At 39.1% G+C, this 27,165-nt stretch overlaps 1 protein-coding gene across 5 annotated transcripts; it reads right to left on the bottom strand.

Annotated features, from left to right (window-relative positions):
- Positions 1-991: 991 nt before the first annotated feature.
- LOC120080577 (ABC transporter B family member 26, chloroplastic-like) lies at positions 992-27,086 on the bottom strand. 5 transcript variants are annotated; one of them, XM_039035292.2, is made up of 19 exons: positions 26,646-27,086; positions 25,848-25,975; positions 25,475-25,517; positions 18,074-18,118; positions 12,347-12,469; positions 12,156-12,259; positions 6,723-6,777; positions 6,549-6,619; positions 6,182-6,284; positions 4,954-5,164; positions 4,708-4,775; positions 4,368-4,424; positions 4,184-4,258; positions 3,550-3,624; positions 3,194-3,475; positions 3,013-3,077; positions 2,881-2,941; positions 2,226-2,336; positions 992-1,655 (listed from the first exon to the last, which is right to left on the bottom strand). In XM_039035292.2, the coding sequence occupies exons 1-18, from the start codon at positions 27,084-27,086 to the stop codon at positions 2,232-2,234; spliced, it is 2,112 nt and encodes a 703-aa protein (XP_038891220.1). In that variant the 3' UTR covers positions 992-1,655; positions 2,226-2,231. The 5 variants fall into 5 exon arrangements, 4 of the variants coding, with proteins under 4 accessions (XP_038891220.1, XP_090170908.1, XP_038891221.1 ...); XM_090314782.1 differs by having other exon boundaries at positions 25,848-25,983; positions 26,646-26,787; XR_016530153.1 differs by lacking the exon at positions 3,013-3,077.
- Positions 27,087-27,165: the final 79 nt, after the last annotated feature.

Raw genomic sequence — 27,165 nt, 5'->3', positions numbered from 1 at the left:
ATTTTGAAACCTTTTGACATCTTAATTACTCTTGCATGAAACATTCAATCTATCCTTTAATAGATTTTTCAAACAAAAAAAAAATAGTAAACATAATATTTTGTTTAAGTTTCATTAGTCTCGCTCTCACTAGTAATGCTCTTGCTGGACACACACTGGCTTGTCTCGCTCTCGCCTATTATGCTCTCTCCGATCTCACTCACCTTCACTAAACCATGTTCCTTAACATCCCTGACCTTATCTGGGTCTAACTATAACTTGTCTTCATCCTCAATGCCACATAACACATCGAAATGCAAGAAACAACATAAACCATAAAGATACGACTGATTACTACACCTCGAGACAACCGACCGATTCCAATCCAAAACCTAAACAGACACAACATGCAACAAAAATATTAAATTCACATATCGAAGAAATTTGATTTGCCATCAACAGATGGTTGGTTTTGTAAGGAATGTTTGATGAATTTTAAATTGTTCAGATTATCGAAGATGGAATAAGTGACACAAGAAAACCGTTACATTTGAAAAAATTTCAATATAAGTATATAGAAGCAAGGAGATGGTAATTTCGTTATCTGATATGGTGATTATGTTAGCACAGGATCATTTGACATTATTTTTTAGAAAAGAGTTCATTTGGAATTTTGGGCCTAAATATTGGAGATCATCCATACAATTTTACCATAATTTTTGTACTTCTACAAAATGACTATTTTGGGCTTTTTGTGCAAAAGTTTTGTACACAATAAAATCCTTTTAATACAAATTTGTGGCTATAGTTAATAAATTTAGTAAACAAGTGTCGCGCTAAAATTTTAGTCGAAAAATTAGATAAAAGTGTCAATTAAAGAATCAAAATGGTCATTATATGATTGAAAGTATAAAGAATAGTAGTATTCAAACCAAATCCAAACTATTATGTATCAAAATAGAATCTTTCGGCCGTTTGTTTAATTCATATAAAGATTGAAACAATGCAGATATAAACATCGAAACCAACCGATTTGATTTTCACTTGAAAATGGGAGTAGTCATGGCCAAGTGGGAAATCATGACCAACATTTTCAATGAGTTTAGAGATTTTACAAAATTCAGTGTGCTAGAAGCCACTTTACAGAGATAACTTCATATCGAAGAAGATGAAGTTTCAAAAGAAAAGTTTCAAGATTATCACAAGTCTGTCTTCAGGGAAGAGAAAACTGCCTATTGGCAATTCTTGAGTAACTCTACTTGAGACATTGTGCTGCATTCGCATTGAATATCTCCAAAATCCAACATTCCATGGAGATAGACAAGATTGTTTTGCAATTTGGAACAACAAATTACACCTCAACTCGTTTTCATGCTCATACTTGGATGTTTCACCGGTTGATCATCTCGACCAATCTACAATGGCTGAGGGGACCATAGCGTTTGTCTGAGAAACCGAGCCATATGAGCAGGTATCGACTGACATCGGGATCACAGTGAGACATTGAGCAAGCAACTATCATCTCTTTTAAGGTAATGTAAAGTTGCCAAGGAGGACAAAGATGGACTCGTTTGAAGTTACACCACATAAGCTGTCAGTCAGCTTTCAGTACAAACCTTTGAGAGGATTTATGGGTCATATTCTCCTTTTTAAATGGAAAACAATGCCAATTTATGCTGCACATACCACAAAGTGATCAAGAATTTCAGTAAAGATGTTAGATCACCAATTGACCCAAAAGCTTAAGTTAATGGTAAAGGTAAATTTAATATCATATCATTTAACAATCTTCCTCACTTGTAAGCTTGAACTATTCAGAAAACCCAACAAGTGTGATAGGAAATGGTACTAGAGGAATATTAGGGGTATATTAGTAATTAGCTAAGAGTTTGTTAGGGAAGTTGACTATAAATATAGTGAGTGGGGAATGGAGAAGATAAGCAGCGAGTAAATCAGGGCTTGAGAGTTATTTCAAGATTGGGAGGGTCCAAGTACCTCGAACACTTGGTTATCTTGTATTATTTCAATATTTTCGGATTCTATCAAAGTGGTAAATTAATATTAATTGGGGAGGAAAGAAATAACATTGCAAGGATTTGAATACAGTACCTTCTTGCTCTGATATCATGTTAAATCACTGGTTGACTAGAAAACTTAAGTTGATGGGTGAAGGTAAATTACATATCATATCATTTAACACAAAGCAATTTAGTAGACAGCTGAATGGAAAAAGCATCAAACGTAACCTGGTATCAATCCAGATGTTCATCAGAGACTGAAGTAAACGCATTGTTATGTACTTTGACCAATCGAGCATAGTACCCATCTTTGCAGAGGAGTTCCTCGTGGTTACCAGTCTACCCATGGAAAAAAGAACTAGTCATGGTTCTCAAAGACTACGCAATATAAATAGCCACGATTGTGTAATCATCTCCTCACTTTGCCAACTTCAAAACTCAAATTTTAAGCAAATAAATTGGAGTTTTTATTATTGTGACCGTCCGTGTTAGGGGCTTTTTGGTAAACTTAAGATGTAATTCTTTTAATTTTACCTAATGAAAGGTCTCTGCTAGTGTTACCAAAAACAAAAGGGTCACTGGCTAACATAGATCACATCAATAGCATCCTCAGACTTATTTCTCTCTCATACTAAAGTTTAGAAAGTCAAAATAGCTGATGGTAGCTTATCTATCAATATTACAAAAGGGTACATTTCGTGTTAGAAATATGATTTCAAATTCATTTTCACATATTTCTTAAAATAAGATATCCATTTTAATATTTCTATAATGTACTTTAAAATATGGAAAACTGACCTCAACAAACCAACCTCTGTCCAATTATTTTTATATCCATTTTATTGACATAGCTTTAAGGTAGTTTCAAATATGGAAAACTGACCTCAATGACCTGACCTCTATCCATTACAAATATCTTGTCGGCAGCAACTACGGTAGAAAGCCTACAAAAGATTGGCCATATCACAAAAGACATCTTAAAGATGCAGCAGAAACCAAAATTGAAAATGTTTACCTATGAGCTATCACAATGACAGTTTTTTGTCCACCTTGATTATCTTTTAATGCAGAAATAGCCCCCTAAAATTAATGTACAAGGATGTATCAGAAAAGGCGACACACAATTAGCACACACCTCGATTTATTTATTTCATGTTAAGAGATGAAAGTTACTTAAGAGGTATGCTGATACCGACCTTAACATAATGTTCACTTTCAGAATCCAGAGCACTCGTGGCTTCATCCAGAATTAAAATAGCAGGGTTTCTAAGAATGGCCCTAGCTATAGCAATCCGTTGCTTTTGACCCCCACTAAGTAGATTATCATCAACAATGGTATCATAGCCATTGGGGAAAGATGAGATAAATTCATGAGCACATGCTTGCTTTGCAGCCAATTCTATATCCTCTTGTGTAGTATCCACAGGACAGCCATATCTTATATTTGACTTGATGTCCATGTGGAAGAGATTGGGTTCCTGTAAAAAAAGTTGAAGTTAAGGCATAGTATTTCAATCAAATTCCAATGCTTGAGCAGTTTATAAATTCTAACCTGTCCAACATATCCAACATTCTCTCTTAGCCACCTAATATCCAATTCCCTCAGAGGAGTACCATCAATAAAAATCTGCACTGTCGAGAAACTGAGTGAGTTGCCTAGGTGGTTTCTTCTTTATGCTATTTACTTTTCTTGTATGCATATAGTATGTAAATCTTGTAGTAATTTCTCTATTTTCCTTTCTATAAATATTGTATACGTTCCACAAAGTGAAAAATAAATGGATTGCTGAAAACAGGGTGCCAACGGTCCATAACCTTACCGAAAACATACAAATAGCAAATTAATAGCTTGAATCTTGTGACCATTTTAGTGTCTACAATAACAATAGTAAAAGATACACCTCCAAAGCCTAATCATCAAGCTTTCTGCTTATTGCTTATAACGTATAAGACCGAGTTTTTTTGTCTATTGAGTGAGAGAACTGAACACTTGTTCTTCTTACACAACTATGTTGTGTTGGACTCGTGCAGAGTAAACACATGACAAAAATTAAGTTCAATGCCTTGCCCAAAGAAATGTTAATCATTGTTCGCTTGGAGAAAAACATTCCAGAGATAAATGATGAGAACTTTCCTTAAAATAATTCATTAAATGAAAATTTCTAGGTACAGTTGTTGCAGCTCACCTGACCATTGGTTGGTTCATAAAGACGGAGCAAAAGATTGACTAGAGTGCTTTTTCCACAGCCACTAGGCCCAACCTTGGAGAACATAGGTGTGCAAAAACTTCTCATATAGTTTGCATTGATGAAGGGAAGTAGAGAGAGAGAGAGAGAGAGAGAGAGGTACCTAAGCACATAAATTTCTTACCAGTGCTACTACTTCATTAGCCCGTATGGTAATATTTATGTGTTCCAGAAGCATGTCCTGTCACATTTCACAAACAATGAAGTCATCTAAGAGTAATAATCAGGGACAGAAACCAAGGTTATATAGCTGTAGGGAAAAGAATTGAACAAATGAAACTATCATATAGGTATTTTAGATGTAAGATAGATGCACCATTCTGACCAGAACTATGAACCATTGCATCTTGAAACGTGACATTAACTGGGAAAAAGAGATGGACCATTGAAGGACCATAATGACGTACAGTTCACACCAGAACAGAAAATTACAACACTTCAACCTGAAATAAAAAGGTATTTACCCTTGGCTGATAATGAAAAGATACGTTCACAAACTGAATACATCCCGTTAACTCCTGCAACTTCACTCCTGTATAGATAATCATCTTAGCATAAAAAACCAAATTCTGTGCTACTTTGAGAACTGCAAAGTGCAATCAGTCCATACCATGACGTATGAAACAAACAGAACTGACGTACAAGGTACAACTGCTCATTATGAGAGGACAGTTCTGAAATGCCCTTCAAAAAGGAAGCAGAGTACTTGCCTTTGGATAAAAATTGCTCACTAGGCAGGAGATCCATTAATTGGAAGACTGTTTCACTTGCTGCAATTGAATATAGCAAAGATGATAGATTGTCTGTGATCCTCCATGTTGCATAAACCAACCACTCACAGTACAAGACATACTTTGTAAGCTGCTCCGCTGATGTCTGACCACTCAGAATGGATATTCCTCCTAGAAGTACAGCAAAAACCTGAACGCAGCATCTCAGAAACTGATTTCACTCATGGAAAATAGCACTTCAAGAACCTAAACTAACTACTCATAGAGATCAGTTAAAAAAAATAACTAAATCAAATGATGCATAGACTCGAGAGATTTTACTTAGGTAAAACTACAGATAACTTAATTACTAAGCTCGAGTGAGTTTGATTAAACTAAGAGTAATTTTGGAAAGGGAAATGCCCAACTAATCTGAATAGTTTCCACATACTTGAGCCCCAGTTACGTTAAACCAGAAAAAATTAAAACCCAATGCAAACATTATTTATAAATTATACGCATGCATTTACGTTACGTTAGAAAAATATTAAGTATTGGAATAAATATTTACCTCAAAAAAACTAATCATAATGGTATATTTAAATAGTTTGTAAACATAAATTAAAAACTCCATAGAATTTTTCTGAATAAAAATGAAAATTTTGCACAAATATTATTTGTTTTATATAATTCATGAAGTATAGTGATTTTTTGAAAAGAGAATTTAAGGGAAAGTGAAAGGGAGCCAGGGAGGGGTTTTTTTTTTTTTTTTTTTTAAATTTATAAATTAGTGGGTTCCATGAATTGCAATAGTTTTATAAGCTGTGATGATGACCTCTCTTGAAAAAATTGTCCAAAATAAGATGGAAAATTTTAAGTCATTCATAGATCTGCAGTCCATTTTGTTCTAAACATAAAATTGGAGTTTTCAAAGTGCGCTAATAAAGTGTTGATGTTGGTGAAGTAACCAAATTTTAGCAGCTGATCAAGTATTGTTATTAGACATCCTTCACAAACAATATCCAGAATCAACAACCTTCTGCTGACAGAAAAATTCTTCCCTAGATTCACAATCGCCTTTGTGGATATTCAATATGTCGGAGGCATTGCCAGACTTATCTTTGCATTTTATTAAAGAAAATGAATTGCTCGGCAAAGTATATTGAAGGGAAACTAAATTTCCTTGAAGACACAAGTAACTAATTTTCATAAACTAAACTATCCAGACCTGAGTTGACCTATACAGGGTACTGAAACTCATATTCCACAATCCACATGCTGCACTTTCTCGAGTATCTAAAAGAGCTAACTTGTCCAGCCATTGCTTGTATCTAACACCACAAAGATGAAGCAATAATCTTATCATGGCATATGGAGATAAATATAAGGATGCTCTGATGCATATGTGATGTTAATCTATCAGAGTTCAGCCTTTTCCAAGTTATCAGCAAAGAAAATCTGAGATTAAAGTTATAAAAGTACTTGTTTTTATCATGATATGGAATTGAGATACATATTTGAGCAGTCTCTGTGTTTAGCGGCACAGTAAAGCTGTGATGAGATCATGGCACTTAGAAAGAATTTAGAGATCGTACCTTCCAACTTCTTTTCTTTCAGTACTACAGATCCTGACGGTTTTCACCAGAGTGAGTGATTCACGTGCAACCTGCAGTCAATCTGGAAAATGAAGAATAATATGTGCAACGTAGAACTTCAACAAAGCAAAAGTGTCTTTCGAATCAACTTAAAAATCAGTCTTCAGCACATACTTCATGAGCACAAGCAGTGAATTCCTGGGTCAGCTTGGCTGTTCTCATTACATACCTACAGAACATGCTATCTTCAATAATCCATTGAAACAATAAAAGTATTGCATGCACACACAGGAAGAAAATGAAACTCATCGAAAAGACTGGAAATGCCATACTTTTTTCATTGTGGTTACAGTAACAAAGTACCATTCTTCTCCCAAAAAGATAATACAATGGGAAACAATTTAGCATTGTAAAACTCTTAGGTTTGAGAAAGAATCTGAATACTTTATTCATTCACCAAAGATATGAATATATACAAGTGTACAAGGCATAGAAAAAGAAAATATCACAAAAGGAAAATATCACAAAATATTTAAAAGAATGGAAAATCCTAATTATAGAATTATAACACTCCCCCTCAAGTTGGAGCATATATATTAATCATGTCCAACTTGTTACATAGATAATCTATACATCTTCCATCCAATGCTTTCGTGAAGATATCTCCTAATTGTTCTCCAGTCTTTACATATCCTGTAGATACCAACTCTTTTTGAATTTTCTCACGTACAAAATGGCAATCAACTTCAATATGTTTAGTCCTTTCATGAAATACTGGATTAGATGCAATATGAAGTGTTGCTTGATTATCACACCACAACTTTGTCGATGTGGTGATTTCAAATCCCAACTCAACAAGAAGTTCATATATCTAAATCAATTTACACACAGATTGTGCCATTGCTCTATATTCTGATTCTGCACTTGAACGTGACACCACATTTTGCTTCTTACTCTTCCAAAAAATCAAATTACCACCAACAAAAACACAATACCCTGAGGTTGATCTTCTGTCTTCTTTAGATCCTGCCCAATCAACGTCTGAGAAACATTCAATATTAGTATGACCATAATCCTTATATAATAAACCACTCTCGGGAGCAGCCTTCAAATAACAAAGAATCTGTTCCAATGCAGCCCAATGATCAACTGTAGGGCATGACATGTACTGACTCACAATACTTACTGAATAGGCTATGTCGGGTCAAGTCACTGTAAGGTGATTAAGTTTTCCCACTAACCTCCTATATCTTTCAGGATCTTTTAACAATTCTCCATCTTTTATGAGCTGTAAGTTGGACATCATTGGGGTACTACATGGCTTAGCCCCTAGCTTTCCTGTTTCAGTCAACAAGTCAAGTACATATTTTCTCTGTGATAATAGAATTCCTTTCTTGCTTCTTATTACCTCAATTCCTAAGGAGTATTTCAACCTGCTCAAATCTTTTGTATGGAATTGACTATGAAGAAAGGTCTTTAGAGACTGGATACCTGAAGCATCATCACCAGTAATCACAATACCATCCACATATACAACTAACAAGATGACACCACCCTCAGATCTCTTAAAAAAGACTGAATGATCTGACCTACTCTTCCGCATTCCAAAGCTTTCAATCACCTGACTAAATTTACCAAACCAAGCTCGTGGGCTCTGCTTTAATCCATACAAGGATTTACGAAGGCGACACACCATTCCATTCTCCCCCTGAGCAACAAACCCTGGTGGTTGCTCCATATACACCTCTTCTTGAAGATCACCATGAAGAAATGCATTTTTAATATCAAGCTGATGTAAAGGCCAATGATGGATTGAAGCTAATGAAATAAACAACCTCACAGATGCCATTTTTGCTATAGGAGAAAAAGTATCAGCATAGTCAACGCCATAAGTTTGTGTGTAGCCTTTCGCTACGAGGCGGGCTTTTAACCGAGCAACAGAACCATCAGGATTGACTTTAACTACAAACACTCATTTGCAACCGATAGCCTTCTTTCCTGCAGGGAGAGAAACTAAATCCCAAATACAATTATCATCTAACGCAATCATCTCCTCCACCATTGCGGCACACCAACCAGGATGAGACAAAGCCTCATGAACAATTTTAAGGATGGATACAAACTCCAAGGATGCAATGAATGAACATGTGGAAGGCGACAAATGGTTATATGAAACAAAAGAGGAAATAGGATGAGCACATGTACGTTTACCTTTACGAAGAGCAATCGGGAGATCATCACTCGTTTCTGGATCCACTGACGAAGAAGACTCTGGTACAGGGCATGGAACTGAAGGAGGTTGTCGTCGAGTATAGACCTTAACGATGGGTGGAACAGTAGAGGTAACCACAGGTAGAGATGAATCAGGAAGAGGATCGGAGGGAGAAGTAACTGTGTAGACAAGGAAATCATCCTCTACTTCCGTATGCTCCTCCTAACTCTTATTCGGAGAGAATGATGGTGATGAAAAAAATGGGGTATGTTCAAAAAACGTGATATCAGGAGAGACAAAATATTTATTTAGATTAGGACAATAACACCGATACCCCTTTTGGACACGGGAATAACCAAGGAAAACACATTTTAAGGACTTTGGATCCAGCTTGGTATACTGAGGCCGAACATCCCGAACAAAGCAGGTACAACCAAATATTTTAGGTGGAATGGGAAACAAATTTTGCTTGGGGCATAAAGTACGAAAAGGTATCTCACCCTTAAGAATGGAAGAAGGCATGCAATTTATTAAGAAACAAGCTGTGGAAACAGCATCAGCCCAAAAGGATTTTGGAACATGCATCTGAAACATCAAAGCACTGGCTGTCTCAAGGAGATGACGATTCTTTCGTTCTGCAACTCCATTTTGGGATGGAGTATCGACACAAGAAGATTGATGAAGAATGCCATGGACATCTAAATAAGACTTGAGTGTATGAGAGAAATATTCCTTAGCATTATCACTCCATAGGATTTTAAGAGCACCACTAAACTGAGTTTGGATTTCAGCATGGAAGTTACGAAAATAAGAAAGTAACTCAGAATGAATTTTCATTAAATATAACCACGTAACACGAGAATAGTCATCAACAAATGTAACAAAATACCGAAACCCTCCTTTGGACTCAACAGGACAAGGACCCCAAACATCAAAATGGACTAATTCAATAGGAGCACTAGCTCGTTTATTGACTCGAGGATACAAACTCAAACGATGAAATTTAGCAAATTGATATGACTCACAATCTAAAGAAGACAGATGTTGAAGTTGTGGACGAAGACTCTTCAACACAGAGATAGACGGATGACCCAAATGACAATGCTTTTAAAGAGAGACGACACACTCGAGCATGTGATGCCCATAGGTGTTTGTGATTCAAAGATGTAAAGACCTCCAACTTCACGCCCTTTACCAATAGTCTGTTTCGTCATAAGATCTTGAAATAAGCAATAACAGGGAAAAAATGCGACACAACAATGAAGATCACGAGTGAGTTTACTGACCGAAATCAAATTAAACGAGAAATGTGGTAAATTTAAAACTGATGACAAAGAAATTGATTCAGTAAGATGGACGGTTCCTGATCCTAAAACAGGAGTGGAGGTTCCATCAGCTATAGTGACATTAGGTAAAGAGGTAGATGTACAAAAGTTAGAGAATAAACTGGGGTTGCCTGTCATATGGTCTGTAGCGCCAGAGTCAATGACCCATTTTGACGTGGAGGAAAGAAGGCATTTAGAAATGTTACCTGTCTCTACGATGGCCGTAATGGGAGTAGAAGATGATGCCCTCAATGACTCTTGATACTGTTGAAATTTAGCAAACTCCTCTGCAGAAATCGTAATTGACTTGTCAAGATTATCAGGAGTAGAGGCGACATGTGCAGAGGGTGATGGCATCCTCTGACCCTTATTCAGTAATTTTTTGCATTCACGCTTCGTATGGCTAGGTTTATGACAATAATAGCAAACAATACCTCCTGGATTTGATCTTTGGTTATTTGGATGACCTTTGAAGCTATTTGATTCAACCCCCTTATTACCTCTATAATCATTTGTGCGCCCAATCAAAACACTGCTAGAATCAGATGATGTAACTGCCTGTGTCTTTTCAGTACGAAGTATTCGAGTGTAAGCTTCTTCCAACGAGGAGATATTTGAGCTTGACAACACATGATCTTTGGCCATCTCATATTTAGGTGCAAGGCCTACTAAAAAGCTCATGATAAACAACTTTTCACGTTAAGCCATTAGAACTTTTGGATCCGTGCTAATTGGCATCAAGGCATTGAATTCCGCACATGTATTTTTAACCTCCATAAAGTAGCTTGTAAGAGATTTTTCTCTTTGATCAGGTTGATATAGAGTCTTACAAACATCAAACACTCTATTAATATTCTCTTTTCTTGAATAAAGGAAATCCAGATATTCCAATAGTTCCTTGACTGATTCGCAGTGATTTACTAATTCAACAATTTCACGATCAATAGAATTCTTGATTTGTAGAAGTATCCTTGAATCGTCCGTCACCAAATCTTCTTATTAGCATCAATCGGTGGCTCTTCTGTGATGTGATCATCCATCTCCATGCTCCTAATAAAGTGACGGACATTTGATCTGCATGAAAAGTAGTTGGATCCATTCAACTTGTGTTCAGTTACTTTTGACACCATAGGAACAACCTCAGACATGACTACTGGTTTCGGATCAGCCATTACCTCAAAAACAATAGACACCAGACAGCAGATAATCAAACCCTAATTTACCGAAGAGAGGTCTTTACAAGCAGTGAGAATATCTATATATCCCAAACAAACACACCACCAAAAAGAGTCAACCACACTGAAGAAGCCCACAGAAAACGAACAAAAAAAGGACGGCGCACGCGCCTAACGCGCCGGCGCATGGACGGACGGCAGATAAGAACGATCGGCGCGTGAGCCTCACGCACTGGTCAGATGGTAACCGAACTTTGAGGTTTTGTAGATCGGCGGCTGGGCTTCTCTTTGGACTGGGCGGTGTCGAAAAAAACAGCCTTTTTTTTTCCCGCAGCAGCGGCTAACGACGATGAACGAACCGAAGACCGCGATTGTGAGCCAAAAGTGTGAACTCACCTCTCCATAAAACCCTAAACGTACCACAAATGGGTTCTAAATTCTCAAACCCTAAGGTTCACAAAAACCCTAAGTTTATTTAGAGAGCTCTGATACCATGTAAAACTCTTAGGTTTGAGAAAAAATCTGAATACTTTATTCATTCACCAAAATTATGAATATATACAAGTGTACAAGGCATAGAAAAGAAAAATATCACAAAATATTTACAAGAATGAAAAATCCTAATTATAGAATTATAACAAGCATAAAACGGACACTAAATCAGAAGAAACAATTTTGAATCAAATAAATATAACATGTTCTAACATTTTTCAACTTAGTGTGTGCCCAAGGCTAAAGAAAGTACAATTTCAGACAAATATTTTCAAGCACTTCAGTCCTTAAAATTCCCCTACTCCAGGACGATGAATGCGGAGGAAAAGAATAAAACAAGCAAAAAACGTAACCGGCTTGTCCTATCTCTTACCATTTCCCAACAATAGGTCCAAGTGCTTACCGGCTATAAAGTAGAAAGATTGCTGATAGAACAGAACATATGACCAGCGTAGATATTGCAAGAGGCCAAGATAATGTCAGCAAATTGGCCAATGCACCAGTAGCCTGAAAGTAAACAAAAGAAATTTAAGTCAAGAACAAGAAGAACCTTACCAACTAAAACATTATTCAATAGTCAACAAGACCAACAACCTGAAGAGCATTTCGTGTAATCAAATTGATATTATTTCCAATAACATGAGCCAATTGTTGACAATCTGCTCCAAGTCTGCTTGTCAAATTACCAACCGTCTCTTTGTCAAAGAAGGATATATCCTACATGAAGGCAGCCTTCAATAAATTGGTCTAATTCCATGAAAAATTAAATCACCAAAACGATCTACCCAAGATGCGGCCATGCATGCTCAACAAGATATTGCTATTTGTCGAAAAAGGGTTGGTTGGCCCTAGGGGTTTATTTGTAATTCTCTTATGGGCCTAGGGCTTCCTGTCTATCTATTTATTTGAGGAGTCTTTCTGTATTTCAGTGTAACAAAATAATAAGATTTGATCGTGGTTTTTTCTCCCTGACCTAGGGCTTTTCACGTAAATTAGTGTGTTTTCTCTCTTCTTCTTCTTTTATTTTTATCATGGTATCAGAGCAAGGGGACGAAACTCTAGGCCACGAAACCCTAGCCACCATTGATGATCTCCTTCGACGACCAATTTTGAGATAGCTGACACGATTAAGGAAGCTGTCCAACAATACCTAGAGACCGCCTTACCTTGCCTTCTTCAACAAATGAGTGCCGCCGGAACGACAACCCAATCCGTCGACGGACAGATCGAATTGCGCCCAATCAAAGAGAATCAGCGTCCAGATCTGAGTGATGCCCAGCCACCCTTCAGCCGCAGACTCATCAATCTCCTAGCAGTCGATCGCGCACAACCTTCCTCGAATCCAGAACAGACGACGGCGACTAGATCTGTCAATCTTCCAGCAGCTTTCGCGCACAACCCAGTCGATCTCCCAACAGGCTTCGATCGACAGCCATAGGGTTCGAAGCCGCGGCGACCTTTCTGCTTCAACTAGTCGCGGCTTCGCCGGTGGGTTTTCTGACTAGCAACCTCCGGTGGTGGATCGGCCGGTCCTCTCTGACTGCAGTGACGCCGGTCCGGTCGCTTTTCTGGCGAACTCTCCGGCAGGTCTGACCGGGGCGTGTTCTAATGAGATTAAAAGCAGATTTCTTTTCCTCCAACACAGCTCGCGGATTTTGGGTCGGTGCTTGGTACAAACTCAAAAAATGTTCAACCGGAATCGTCCAATTTACAGCTAGGCTCCGAGAACCCGGTAAACTCTTTCCATTCTTTACCTGCTACAAATTTATTATCTTGATCAATAGGACACTCTACAGGTATTATTATTGGAGTAAAGTTGAATGGCGAAAATTATTTCTCCTGGTCTCAATCTATCCGAATGGCTCTGGAAGGAAGACAGAAATTTGGCTATCTAACTAGGAGATAGCCAAACCTGAACTCGACAGTCCCCACGAACGTATCTGGATAGCAGAAGATTCATTGCTACGATCAGTTCTGGTGAGTAGCATGGAACCCCAAATTGGCAGACTGTTACTTTACACAGCGACTGCCAAAGAGATCTGGGATGCAATACAGCAGTTGTATTCGCAGAAGCAGAATGCATCCCGCCTTTATACCTTACGCAAACAAGTCCATGAATGCATGCAAGGAGCTATGGACGTCACGTCATACTTCAACAAATTGTCCTTGTTATGGCAAGAAATGGACTTATGCCGTGAGATTATCTGGAGATGTACACATGATGGGACGCAGAATTCCAAACTTGAGGAAGTTGATCGAGTGTATGATTTTCTGGCTGGGTTAAATCCGAAATTTGATGGTGTTAGCAGCAGGATCCTGGGCCAACGTCCCACACCGTCACTGAGGCTGCTGCTTTTGCCACCAAGTCATCTGGGTCAGACAGTGACAAGAAACCTCCACCTGTCTGTGAGCATTGCAAAAAACCATGGCACACGAAAGACCAGTGTTGAAAGCTTCATGGCAAACCTCCAAATTACAAAGGACGTCAGTCACAGGACAAGGCTGGGCCTGGACGGGCTCTGGTTAGCGATTTGGCTAATGACAAGACCTCGACTCTGCCTCAAGCTGACAGTCAGAGTAACTTAAGTGTTGTTGGGGTCAATGCAATTGCACACTCAGGTACGATTCAGTCTTTTGGTTTTATTAACATTAATGGTAAACAGCCCTTGATTGTGAACTCTGGAGCAACAGATCATCTGACCGCGTCTTCTGATCATTTTATATCATATCACCCGAGTGCCGGCAATGAAAAGATTAGAATCGCAGATGGGTCTTTTGCCCCTGTCATAGGGAAAGGACATCTTTCTCCGTTTGATGGTTTGATATTGCATGATGTGCTGCATGTTCCTAAAATTTCGTATAACTTACTTTCTGTTAGTAAAATTACAAGGGACTTGAACTGTCAGACTGTTTTCTCACCGGACATTGTTTTGTTTCAGGATCTGAGCTTGGGGACGACGATTGGCACTGCCCGACACGATAGGGGGCTCTATTTCCTGACTGATGAAACTTCCTTTAACGATAGTTATAGGACTAGTTTTGTTTCTTTGAATCTCTAATGTTGAGATTGATTTTATGTTATGGCATTATCGTCTGGGACATCCCAATTTTCAATATATGAAGTATCTTTTTCCGCATTTATTTCATAATATTAATATATCATCCTTACAGTGCGATGTGTGTATTCGGGCTAAACAAAGTCGTGTTTCATTTCACTCTCAACCCTACAAGCCGTCCAAACCGTTCAGTCTTATCCATAGTGATGTCTGGGGTCCCTCATCAATCACTACCTCTACAGGCAAACGGTGGTTTGTCACCTTTATTGACGATCACACCAGATTGACCTGGGTCTTCCTTTTGACCGATAAGTCTGAGGTGTCCTCTGTTTTCCAACAATTTTATGCGACCGTAGAAACCCAGTTCAATACAAAAATTGTCATTTTACGAAGTGACAACGGGCGTGAATTCATTAATCACTCATTTCGGGACTTTCTGGTATCTAAAGGAATTATCCATCGAAACTCGCGTGCCTATACTCCCCAGCAAAACGGAGTAGCCGAGAGGAAAAATAGGCATCTAGTTGAGGTCGCTCGTTCCCTTATGATATCTACCTCTCTTCCTTCCTATCTATGGGACGATGCTATCCTCGCTGCAGCCCACCTTATCAACCGCATGCCTTCCCATGTCTTATCCTTCCATACTCCTCTTGACTGTTTCAAAGAATTGTATCCCAACACCCGGTTAATTCCTAATGTACCTCTGCGGGTGTTTTGATGTGTTGTCTTTGTCCATACCCACGGTCCCAATCATACGAAATTCACTCCTCATGCCCAGAAATGTGTCTTTGTTGGGTATCCTCTCCATCAACGTGGGTACAAGTGTTATCATCCCTCGTCTCAAAAGTACTTTGTGTCTATGGATGTCACCTTTCTCGAGGATCAACCGTTTTTTCCCATTAGTCCTCTTCAGGGGGAGTGTCCTAGTGAAGAGGCTAACTGGTCCACGTACTCCATTCCCCTAGAGGTGTCGCTTCCCACTAATCAAGTCCCTTGGATAACTTACTATAGGAAAAATCTTAGGAAGGAAACAGTGCCGCCCGTCGCTTCTCCGGCTTCAGTTCATGAGTCTGACTCGGTCTCAGTTCCAAGTATGAATATTCCTGTTTGTGATACTGATGATTGTGTTGAGACTAATAATTGTAGAGTGGACAGAGATATAGAAATTGATGCAAATGATGAGAAAATAGAGGAAATTGAGGAGGATGGAGAAATTGATGGAGAAGACAACACTGAAGAAATAACTCTAGCAAACGAGAATAGTGGAAGGGAAGGTGATTGTGTGGGAAGTCCTTCTAACGAAAGATCCATAGATTAGATGGCTAGCTGCAGTAAGGAACGTGAAGAAGAGGAAAACCGTGATGCGTCTCTTGATCTTCCAATTGCCTTGAGAAAAGAGACTAGGTCATGTACAAAGTTCCCTATGCATAGTTACATGATATATAGTAACCTATCTCCTGAGTTCAAGGCTCTTACTACCAGTCTAGATACGGTAATGGTTCCAAGTAATATATGAGTGCCAATGGAAACTCCTGAGTAGAAGGCTGCAGTTATGGAAGAAATGAGAGCTCTAGAGAAAAATGGAACATGGGAACAGATTGCTCTTCCTGAGGGGCACAAGACGGTTGGAGGTAAATGGGTGTTTACTGTCAAGTACAAATCCGATGGCTCAATTGACAAATACAAGGCGAGACTGGTAGCCAAAGGCTTTACCCAGACCTTTGGTATTGATTACTCTGAGACATTCTCTCTTGTGGCCAAGCTCAATACGATCCGGGTACTATTATCTGTTGTTGTTAATAAAGATTGGCCTTTGCACCAATTGGATGTGAAGAATGCGTTTCTTAATGGAGAACTCGAAGAAGAAGTCTATATGAGCCCTCCACCCGGCTTCGAATACCAATTTAACCATCAGATTTGTAATTTGAAGAAATCACTTTATGGGTTGAAACAGTCGCCAAGAGCCTGATTTGACAGATTCACCACGTTTGTTAAAGCTCAAGGGTATGATCAGAGACACTCAGACCACACGTTGTTTACAAAAAGGTCGAGTTTAGGAAAGACCTCAGTACTTATTGTGTATGTAGATGACATTATTTTGACCCGTGACAATACTGATGAAATCATGAGACTTAAAACAAAGATGGTTGAAGAATTTGAAATTAAAGATTTAGGAAAATTGCGATACTTGGGATGGAGGTGGCTCGATCGAAAGAGGGTATCTCTGTCTCACAACGAAAGTATACTCTAGATCCTCAAAGAAACAGAGATGACTGGGTGTAAACCTATAGACACCCCTACAAAGTATAATGCCAAACTGAGTAATGTTAGTAATGGAGCTCCTATTAGCAAAGAGAGATATCAGCAATTAGTCAGAAAGTTGATATATTTATCTCACACAAGACCTGATATATCATATGCTATGAGTGTTGTTAGTCAGTTCATGCAAGCTCCCTATAAGAAACATATGATAGCCGTTGAACGCATCCTACGGTATTTAAAGGGCACTCCTGGTAAAGGTCTTCTGTTCAGCAAGTCTAGTAAACGTGGTATAAAAGCATATACAGATTCGGACTGGGCTGGATCTGCTGTTGATAGAAAGTCTATGTCTGGATATTGCATGTTTGTCTGGGGCAATCTAGTTACTTGGAGAAGTAAGAAACAGGGAGTGGTCGCCAGGAGTAGTGCAAAGCCGAGTACAGGGCCATGAGTTTGGGGATATGTGAAGAGATCTGGTTTAAGAAAGTATTAACAAATCTTCGACAAGACAGTGAGCTTCCAATGAAATTGTTCTGCGACAATAAAGCAGCAATGAGTATTGCCAACAATCCGGTCCAGCACGATAGAACCAAACACGTCGAGATTGACAGACATTTCGTTAAAGAAAGACTGGACAATGGGAGCATATGTATTCCCTACATCCCTTCAAATCAGCAGATTACAGATGTCCTAACAAAAGGGTTGTTAAGACGGAGTTTTGATTACTGTGTCAGCAAGTTGGGTCTGATCGATAGTTACGCCCCAACTTGAGGGGGAGTGTCGAAAAAGGGTTGGTTTGCCCTAGAGGTTTTATTTGTAATTCTCTTATGAGCCTATGGTTTCCTGTCTATCTATTTATTTTAGGAGTCTTTCTGTATTTCAGTATAACAAAATAATAAGATTTGATCGTAGTTTTTTCTCCCTGGCCTACGGTTTTCCACGTAAATTAGTGTGTTTTCTCTCTTCTTCTTTTATTTTTATCACTATTTCTAAACTAAAAAGAAACCTGAAAGAGAATAGCTGAGTGCAGAAGCTCCCTCAGACGTTTAACCTACAAATTAGTAGAAGAATTATTAAATAAAGTCGACTGTATATTGCTGCAAGAAGTATGTAAATAAAAATATGTAAATGTATAAGTCAAAAGAGTAAGACTTCGAAGAGAGACACATATATGAATAAACAACCTGTTACTACATCAGAAGCAATAATGGCCTACAGGCTACAGTTAGACCAAAATCTTTTAACTCATCCTAATCAAAGCTACATTATTAGGAAAGAAGCCAAATAGAAAAAGGAGAACGACAGTAAGAAAATTTTCAAATAATGTAATATGTAACAGTTGTATTAAAGAGAAATGGGAATGATCTACCTCCTTATAAAGGAAACGGGACGGAATTCATCTATAAGTTAACAAAGAGAAGACATTATGGTTTGTTGAAAGTAGGGTTTAACCCTAGGGGCATTCGTGTCTTTTTACTATACTCTAGGGTTTCCTACTTTTCCATTTATATGTGTAGCCTCTGTGTATCCAGTGTATCAGTTCTAATAATAAAATTCTATATCGTGGTTTTTTCTCCCTGTTCTAGGGTTTTCCACGTAAATCTGTGTGTGCGCTTTTTTTTTCTCTTTTCTCTTCTATTTTTCATCATGGTATCGGAGCATGGAGACAAAACTCGAGCCACTATTGAGGAAAACCTAACAGGAGAATCACAAGTGCCAACTGGCACCACAACCACTGACATAGCCATTGTTGTACAGAACGCTATAGATCGGTATTTCCAGATGGTCCTACCCCATCTTCATCAGCCAATTGGAGCAGTCCAACCCGGAGACCAGTCAACTGATTGGGACAGCCGCCAGACAGACCCACGTGGCAACCAACCTACCAGACGAACCCTACCAGACCCGCACAGCAACCCTCAACGATCGGACGACTGGGACGGCTACCGGACGAACCCTAGCAACACAGCTCAGACGAAAGGGAGCCAGGCAGTTAGCAGCTTCTAGTGTCGCGTCGAGCTGTCCACAAGCATTACTCAGCCAGTCGACAACTCCCAGCCAACCCGCCCGGTGTTCAACCTGTCAGAACCCTCTAGATCGGTCACAGCCGCACGCCGGTCGAAGAATTCTAGCTCGATCCATCCGGCACTCAACCTGTCGGAGCCCCCTGGACCAATTTTAACCGCGCGCACGTGGATCACCCCGGCCATAATCTAGTCGATTCCAGCCGCAGCACTTCGATCCCAACTGCCCAATCCCGACCAATTTCCACTGATCCCAACTGTACCATGCCCCCATTCCAGCCGAGCTCAGGTGGCAGACTCAGTCAAAAAGCTCCTGTGGGTAGCAGATTTGAGGTTGGGGAGTCGTCTCACACTACCTTCGAGGTCAAGGCAGTACAATCCAAGACCAATTTACTCAACTCCAACTTCAGATTAAACAGCAGAACAAGTATGTTCAGCAACATAGCTATTCTCGAAGAAGCGCTTGGAACGACCTCAAATGTCCAGTCAGACCTCCCTTAAAATCTACTTGTTTACTCTGGAAATTCGGTAACCTCTTTCCCTGCTTTACTTGCAGCAAATTTATTTTCTGGGGCAATGGGAAATTCTGTAGGCTTTATTGTAGTGGAGAAATTAAATGGTCATAATTACTTTTCATGGTCTCAATCCATTAAAATGGCCCTTGAGGGTCGTCATAAATTTGGATACCTAATGGGTGAAATACCGAAACCGAGACCAGGTGACCCTCAAGAACATATATGGAAGGGAGAGGATTCTTTATTTCGGTCTATTTTAGTAGGTAGTATGAAACCTCATATCGGAAAACGCCTATTGTATGCTACCACTGCGCGAGACATTTGGGAGGTTGTTCAGAAGCTGTACTCCAAATGACAGAATGCTTCCCGACTCTATACTTAACGTAAACAAGTTCACAATTGCAGGCAAGGAACGATGGATGTTACAACTTACTTCAACAAGTTATCTCTTCTTTGGCAAAAGATGGACTTATATCGCGAGATGGTCTGGAACTGTTCTTGTGGGGGAATCTTACATTATGAGTCTGAGAAAACCGACCGAGTCTATGATTTCCTTGCAGGGCTGAATTCTAAGTTTGACGTTGTACGGAATTGGATACTGGGACATCTTCCAACACCATCCCTTATGGAAGTTTGCTTCGAAATCCGCCTCAAGGAAGATAGGTCCAGTGCTATAAATAATACGTTGATTTCGCCAACTGATTCTGCTGCTTTTTAGACGTCAGGTTTTGTCAACGAAAAACAGAACAGCAAGCCCCCCCCCCCCCCCCCCCCCCCCGATGTGTGAATGCTGCAAGAAGCCCTCGCACACTAAAGACCAGTGTTGGAAGCTGCATGGTCATCCACCTAATGGTAAATGACGCCAATCAGATTCTGGATGAGCACTAGCAAGTGAATCATCAAATAGAGGTCCTCAACCTTAAAATTAGGAGACTAGCCAAAATAGCTCTAGTACAGTGGGTGTGAGCGCGATTGCCCAGTCAAGTACAATTCAATCCTTGGCCTTGTTAGTATAATTGGTAGTAAGCCATGGATTCTAGATTCAGGGGCTACAGATCACTTAACTGGCTCCTCCGACCAGTTTATTTCTTACTATCCAAGTGCTGGAAATTAGAGAATCAGAATTACTGATGGATCTTTTGCTCCTATGGCTAGGAAAGGCCGTCTTTCCCCCTTTGAGTGTTTAACTCTACAAGATGTGCTGCATGTTCCTAAAATTTCTTATAATCTATTATCTGTTAGGAAGATTACAAGAGATTTGAAATGTCGAGTTACTTTCTCACCTGATGCTGTTGTTTTTCAGGATCTGAACTCGGGGATGACGATTGGCACTGCCCGGCATGATAGAAGGCTCCATTTCCTTATTACTAAAGATGCTTCTTCTAGGATATGTGATAGGACTAGTTTACTTTCATCATGTTTTTCTACTTCTGAAACTGATTACATGTTATGGCATTATCGTCTCGGACATCCTAGTTTTCATTATATGAAATATTTATTTCCCCATCCATTTCACAATGTTAATCTCTCTAACTTGACTTGTGATATGTGTATTCGGGCTAAACAACCTCATGTCTCGCTAAGCTCTCAGCCTTATAAGCCTTCCAAGCCATTCATCCTCTTCCATAGCGATGTTTAAGGTCCATCACCTGTTACTACTGCCACTGGCAAACGCTGGTTTGTAACCTTCATTGATGACCACACTAGACTAACTTGGGTTTTCCTTCTCACGGATAAGTCTAAAGTATCGTCGGTTTTCCAACAGTTTTATACTACTGTAGAAACCCAGTTTAACACAAAAATAGCTATCCTTCAAAGTGATAATGGTCGCGAGCTTTTTAATAATTCTTTCCGGGAATTTTTAGTCTCTAAGAGGATTGTCCATCAGAGTTCGTGTGCATATGAGTCCCCGACAAAATGGGGTAGCTGAACAGAAAAACCGTCACCTTATCGAGGTTGCTCGCTCCCTTATGTTGTCAACCTCACTTCCGTCCTTTTATAGGGAGATCCTGCTTTGACAACAACTCATTTGATAAACCGGATGCCTTCCCAGGTCTTAAAATTTCAAACCTCCCTAGAATGTTTCAAGGAGTCCTATCCCGATAATCGCCTTATCCCTGATATTCCACTTCGGGTGTTTGGGTGTGTTGTGTTTGTCCATACCCATGGTCCCAATCGTACCAAGTTTACCCCCATGCTCAGAAATGTGTCTTTGTGGGGTATCCTCTTCATCAGCGTGGTACATATGTTACCATCCTTCCTCATGAAAATATTTTGTCTCAATGGATGTGACCTTCTTAGAAGGTCAATCCTTCTTTCCCATTAGTCATCTTCAGGGGGAGAGTACTAATGGAGAGACTAATTGGGGTTCAAGTTCGTCAATATTACCTAAACTTGGGAGTGGAAGCATCCTTCCTGAACCTGTCATAAGTGTCAACAAACCCATTCTACCTACTGAATAAGTCCCATGGATCACGTACTATAGAAAGAATCTTAGAAAGGAAATAGTGTCGCCTCTCACTTCTCCGGCTCCAGTCCATGAGTTAGAACCGGCATCAATTCCAAGTACTAATATTCCTACCCCTGATGATAGTAACATTTGTGTTGAAAATGATGCTTGTATTGAAGATGATGTAAGTAAAGACAAAGAAAATGGTGACAATATCGACAGTTGTACCAAGGACGCTATATACGATGAGGACGTTGATGCAAGTGATGATAGTTGTGAAAAACCCACTCCAGCAGATAACATTGTTGAAGGTGAAAGAGATCCCTTAGAAGATAAGACTCATGAGCAGAAGGCTGAATGCAATGGAGAATCAGAGGAGAAGAAAAGCTATGATGCCTCTCTTGATCTTCCCATTGCCTTGAGAAAGGTACGAGATCGTGCACGAAGTATCCACTACAGAGTTACTTATCTTACAGTAACCTATCTTCCGGGTTCAAGGCCCTTACTACAAGCATGGAGACAGTTACGATACCAAGCAGTATACATGCAGCAATGGAGATTTCTGAATGGAGAACTGCAGTTATGGAGGAAATGGGGGCGCTTGAGAAAAATAACACTTGGGACCGGGTTACTCTTCCAAGGGGACATAAGGCGGTCGGGTGCAAATGGGTGTTCACCGTTAAATACAAGCCTGATGGAACAATTGACAAGGCAAGATTGGTTGTCAGAGGTTTTACTCAGACCTTCGGAATAGATTACTCTGAGACTTTCTCCCCGGTAGCGAAGTTAAATATTGTTCGTGTTCTTCTCTCAGTTGTAGTTAACAAAGACTAGTCTCTCCACCAGTTTGATGTGAAGAATGCTTTTCTCAATGGAGAATTAAAAGAAGAAGTCTACATGAGTCCTCCCCCAGGGTTCGAGAAACAGTTTAATCACTGAGTATGTAAGGAAGTCCTTGTATGGGTTGAAACAGTCTCCAAGAGCCTGGATTGGTAGATTCACTACCTTTGTAAAATCACAAAGGTACAGTCAGAGACATCCAGATCACACCCTCTTTACAAAGAAATCAGTATCAAGGAAAATTACAGTTCTAATTGTGTATGTGGATGATATTGTCATATCAGGTGATGATGCTTCAGAAATTGCCAGGCTGAAGAGGAAGATGGCTGAGGAATTTGAAATTAAGGACCTCGGAAAGTTGAGGTACTTTCTCGGAATGGAAGTGGCTCGGTCGAAAGAAGAAATATCAGTTTCTCAACGAAAATATACTCTGGACTTACTTAAGGAGACAGGTATGACAGACTGTAAACCAGTTGATACCCCTGTGGAAGCTAATGCTAAACTCATTAACTTGAATAACAGTGTTCCGGTCAACAAGGAGAGATATCAGCGGCTTGTTGGGAAATTGATCTATCTTTCTCATACCAGACCAGACATATCTTATGCTGTCAGTATAGTCAGTCAGTTTATGCAAGCTCCTTACGAAGAACATATGAGAGCAGTGGAGCGCATCCTGAGATATTTGAAAACTTCTCCTAGTAAAGGGTTGATGTTCAGGAAGTCTGATAAATGGTGCATCAAGGCGTACACGGACGTTGATTGGGCAGGTTCTATGGTAGACAGAAAGTCGAAATCTAAGTATTGTACCTTCATGTGGGGTAACCTTATTACTTGGAGGAATAAGAAATAAGGTGTTGTTGCCAGAAGCAATGCTGAGGCAGAATACAGGACCATGAATCTAGGGATATGCGAAAAAATTTGGCTAAAAAAGGTCTTAACTGATATCGATCAAGATAATAATCGTCCGATGAAACTCTATTGTAATAATAAAGCAGCGATAAGTATCGCAAACAACCCGATGCAGCATGACAGAACAAAACATGTGGAAATTGATAGACATTTCATCAAGGAGAGACTTGACAGTGGCAACATTTGTATTCCCTATATTCCTTCCAGTCAACAGATAGCAGATGTTCTTACAAAAGGGCTTCCCAGACAGACCTTTGACTCCTGTATTAGCAAGTTGGGCCTCACTGATATCTACGCCCCAACTTGAAGGGGAGTGTTGAAAGTAGGGTTTAACCCTAGGGGCATTTGTGTCTTTTTACTGTATTCTAGTGTTTCCTACTTTCCTATTTATATGTGTAGCCTCTGTGTATCTAATGTATCAGTTTTAATAATAAAATTCTATATCGCGGTTTTTTCTCTCTGTTCTAGAGTTTTTCACGTAAATCTATGTGTGCCCCTTTTTTTCTCTTTTCTCTTCTATTTTTCATCATGGTTCATTGTTCACCGATGCTTAAATGAAAAATATCAAGACATGTAGCAATTAATCTAATTAAGCCATAATACTTTGATGGCTTTAATAAGGTGCTCCCATCTAGTGTTCACCTGTATTACCTTAGTTAAGAGGGGCAAAAGTCATGAAAAAAGAACGAGACATTTCCTCTGGCATGAAGTAAACAATGAGGGAGTAGCAACTTAATTGTTTCTTTTCCCATGAATGGAAACATTGGCAATCTTGGATAAACAACTAGGCTTTTTCCTACAAAATTCTTTTGTAATTCTAGTTTTTCCATGATTTTGAACAACTGGAAGACTCGTCTCAACCCCCTGCCCTTTGGTTGTACTCTCTTGTTTTTTTGGTGGAATATACACATCTGTTTCCTATTAAAATTATATTTTAAAAAAAAGGCTTTTTTTCTCACTACACGAAGACGGATATTTTTAAATGAACCAGAAGCTTTGCATAGAAGTATCACAAGCAAGTATGTCACCCAGGGGTTGTAAGCCAAAATCTATCTGCACAAAAAGCCCTTAGAATTGCATATTCCTTTTATGACATTTTAAGTTTTACGAAGGACATCAAGTTATTTTCCTGAGAAGATGACTGGGGTAGGCTCTACCAATGACTAACTTGAGGACCTCTCCCATTTACTATAGTTGATCAAATTAGCTAGAAGGGTGGAATTAAAGAGTGTGTTAGTGTTACTTTGTCCTGGAACACTAACAAAAGATTTTCATTTAAAACAGGAGCCTGACTCCAGAATCAGGTAGAACAAAAAAGGAGCAAATCCAAAATTTTCTTCATTGTACTTTCACCCAGTCAATTTGGTATAAACTCCTTTGAGTTTTTTGATCTCTTGGGTGCCCTAGAGAAGCATACTGGAGCTCCTTTCCAGCTCTTGTATGCTATCATTTTCAAAGAAAGATTAAAGTTCTTGGTGGCCGATGTGGTGGACACTACCAATGTTGTTCATGAACTATTAAACTATAAGCCAAAGGGGGGAAGAAAACCATAAGAGATCTACAGATCTGAAGCAGAAGTGTCACAAGTGTACCTACTTAAAACACATAGTTACATCTGAGTTGAATAAAACTTATTTCTATGCATCAATGATGTAGAGAAGCCACCTCACCAAGATTATATTTGCAACTCCAAAGCAGCCACTTCGCAGTCCACTAACATTCATGTGAAGAATACAAATAAGCAGGCATATTAATTCCAGTCCTTGCATGAGGAACAAGAATACAAAATAAAACAAGAACCTCATCTAACGATATATTTGTTGAATCAGCCATGTCAATCAGTTAAAAAATACATGAAACAGTTTGAATTAAAACCTTAACGGTCAATATCAAAAACAATTGCATCCACAAATCGAGTAACAAACTAACTACCACAATTTGTGGAACTAGTTTATCAAATCACTCTCCCTTTTTCTATTCCCGTCATGCAGAAAACAGTTATGAGTACTGAGGTTCAACAATAGAAGAAGAAGAAGAACTAACCTGCATATCCCCGATGTAAAAGAAAGAATGACTAAGAGCCGGAATTTTATAGTGAACACAGCAGTCTTGCCATGGCTAGCAGAAAAAATAGATTCTGCCAATATGTTCGGCATGGAAATTTCAGAAATCTGCAAGACTTTGATCATATTATAAAAATTACAGAGATTGAATTAGGAAATCAAAGACCAAAAGGTCAAGCACTGAGAATAATTTGCATTAAGTCTATGAGCTTTCCAATTTGAACTTTCTACATCAATATGAAGGGGCAATATATTTTCTCCAATACAAACTCAAAATTTTCCGGAAATTATATAACTATCACTATCAGACAACATAAATATAGATACTAGTGATGGTGATCTAGAAGACTTCAAATTTATTAGTTCGAATTTTATGAGTTCCTATGATCTTTGGAATTGACATAGAGATTTCATCCGAATATTCGTAATTTTACCAGCTCACATTTTCACCTACTTCGACATTTAACATCTGGATTATAGAGTTAAGAATCCTCGAGAACCAATTCTATACACTGAGCTACTGTAAATAATAACAATGATCATATACTATATACAGTGCCTTGGGACGAGCGTGGACCTTTTAAAGAAAGAATATCATGCTCTGTAAGATACCATGAGTGCTAAAACGCGGGAATAAAATCTTCCTTGGTAGATTTTCTAATTATTGCGGTGTTCAACAGGTAAAAACATTCAATCTCAGATGCTCAAAGAAGCCTGGAAAAAGCATATTTAGATAAGCAGAAAAGGGAGTAATACAGAACTTAGTAATCGCACGTACCGCAGCCATTGTTAAAGCTCCAAAAGCAACAAGGAGAACCCATCGATTACTATCCCAAACCAATTTCCAAATCCGACGAAGAGTTAAATAAACAGTAACCGGCTTCGCAGCTCCAATTTCTACTTGCTTATGCTCATCTAAGTTCCACCAACTAGAACTACCACCAGAAAACAACGAACGTGAAATACGAATCAAATGTCCAAAAGACTTGAATTTCTCATCTCCATTTCCATCATTTTCGGGCACCATATATTGGAGCATCAAAGAAGAATTCCGCACTCGATAGCGAAAGCTTTTAAACTCTTTACTTCTAAGATTGCTAGAAATGATAATCGGGAACTGAAGCTTCGTCGTGAGCTTAAAACCAGACATCGGAGCAAACTCCGCCGGTGGAAAGTAGGGAGAGAAGGAGCTGCGAAGATTCTGGTAGGCGATGTCCATGAGAGTACGCCGGAAGTGTGCATTAGAAATTCCGATGGACTAAACCAACGTCCGTGGTGTACAATCAGCGGTTCTTTTA

This window comes from Benincasa hispida, chromosome 6 (genome assembly GCF_027475165.1).
Source record: "Benincasa hispida cultivar pf3 chromosome 6, pf3_genome.v1.1, whole genome shotgun sequence".
Taxonomy (NCBI): Eukaryota; Viridiplantae; Streptophyta; class Magnoliopsida; order Cucurbitales; family Cucurbitaceae; genus Benincasa; species Benincasa hispida.
Note: the sequence above shows the minus strand (reverse complement) of the source record. Positions and strands in the feature narration are given on the sequence as shown.